At 55.7% G+C, this 1,924-nt stretch overlaps 1 protein-coding gene across 1 annotated transcript; it reads left to right on the top strand.

Moving 5' to 3' along the window:
- Positions 1-834: 834 nt before the first annotated feature.
- On the top strand, positions 835-1,914 carry SPRG_16762 (hypothetical protein; the record flags this gene model as incomplete). The annotated part of the gene is made up of 5 exons (XM_012356216.1): positions 835-1,128; positions 1,186-1,425; positions 1,474-1,691; positions 1,747-1,792; positions 1,816-1,914. Coding segments are annotated over 5 exons (897 nt in total), but the record flags the coding sequence as incomplete, so codon positions are not given.
- Between the last annotated feature and the right edge of the window lie 10 nt (positions 1,915-1,924).

Raw genomic sequence — 1,924 nt, forward strand, 5'->3', positions numbered from 1 at the left:
TTGAATACTTCAAGAATTGATAAATCGATTGTCCTCTTGTTGATGGTCTGCTGTGAATTGTTGGTCGTATTTCGTGGCCACCAAACGTTTCAGAAACCAGGGCTGGGGTTGGCACAACCCTAGCCCTCCATCTGGGACCGCAACGCCTGTTTGTGTCGGTCGATTGACATGATATATTGACACCAACTATGCACCGTTTCTATCACGACTTACGTTAGACAAAACAGCACTGACTAGAAACACAAGAACGTGGCCAGTGAGTCAATGACGAATACGTACCTAACGTTAGCTAAAATGGTTGGAGTTGTCGTGGCCCATCGCCGAGGCTTGCATCGTCTGCATACGCGCCTCCATCTGCGCCAAGAGCACTTCTATGCACTCGACAGTACATATCGAAACGGAGAGTGCGCTGAATATGTTTATATTACATGCCAGGACGCTTCCTAACGTGGGCTGTTGCCATCGTCGCTTCGAGGGTTTGTCACCACTTGACAAGTCGTTTGTTGTGATGTGCACAGCGCTCGATTCGTCGTACAATAGCGTGTTGACGATTCGATGGCTTGCCATTCGCAAGGCGCATTGGAGCGAGAAACCTCGAGACGACATGACTGCCTCGCAAACGATCGATTCGCTGCGTTCATCGGTCAGTAAACACTCTACTCGGCCGTGCCATGTGCGTAGTTGCTATCGCCGGCGTTGCGGCACTGATCATGTGGTATCGGTGCCCGTGATATTGCATATTGGTCCGGACAGCGCACTGTACAATACTACATATATATTGACGGTGAAACCGGCGTGGCTGTATAAGATCCGCCATCAACCGAGTATCTGGCCATGGAGAACGTCGGCGACGTCGTCGTGGACGCACCAGTAGACATCACCGACAACAACCATGGGGACGAGCTAACCCTCGAGGTGACACCCGAGTTTGCACCGCGCTTGGAGCCCCTATTTCAGCTGCAAGCGTCCGAAGAAGACACATCCAAAGGCGCTCAGCTCTGCGCGGCGTCGAAAGAAGGTGCGATCGAAACCGTGCGCAAGCTCGTGCTCGAGAATGCGCCCGTCGGATTTGTGACGACGTCGGGCTGGACACCGCTCGCGTTTGCTTGCTTCAACGGACGCCTCGAGGTCGACGACCTTTCTCCATACTAGTATCGTCGCATGTCTGTTGACGGAAATCTCTAGGTGGTGCAGTACTTTCTCGATCTGGGGGCTGCCGACACGTACAAGCAGGCGCCCATCATGACTGGCGAGAAGCGCAAGCCGGCGCAGGTCAACACGCCGCTGCACTGGGCCATCTACAAGGGCCACCCAATGGTCGTGTACACGCTCGTGACAAATGGCTTTTCGATTGAAGACGCCGATTCGTGCGGCAACCGCGCGTTGCACCTCGCTTGCTCCAATGGCACGTTCGCCATCATTGAAGTTGACCCATATATCTCGAACCCTTTTCGATTGACAACTTGTCCATAGATCATCTTGTCGCACGCGCCCGACCTCACGGCCAAGAACGTCTATGGCAACACGCCGATGGACCTCACGACGGACGGTGCGGTCCGCAAGCTCCTGAAGAAGATGCAAACGCAAACGATGTGCGACGAGTGCCACGACGTGTTTTCACGCAGCCGCCGCGGTACGCTGTGCCAGCAGTGCCACAACCTTGTCTGCAACACTGGCTCGTGCTCGTCGAGGTAGGATTCCCCGCTGTCTTCGGCTACTGTAGTGGACTTTATTGGAATGGCATAGCCTCGAGATGCCGTGGGGGACGACCGCAAAAGCGTGCGCCGCGTGCGTTACTGTCGCGCGTGCGTCCAGGCGCTTGCGCAGGTCGAAGCCGACCTCGAGCAGGTGCTGACCTCGAAGCGCTTGGCGGTCGCCGAAGCGATGTCGCCGCTCGCGGCGCTTGACGGCGTCGTTGGCCACC

The sequence above is a fragment of the Saprolegnia parasitica genome (assembly GCF_000151545.1).
Source record: "Saprolegnia parasitica CBS 223.65 unplaced genomic scaffold supercont2.403, whole genome shotgun sequence".
NCBI classification, from domain to species: Eukaryota; Oomycota; class Saprolegniomycetes; order Saprolegniales; family Saprolegniaceae; genus Saprolegnia; species Saprolegnia parasitica.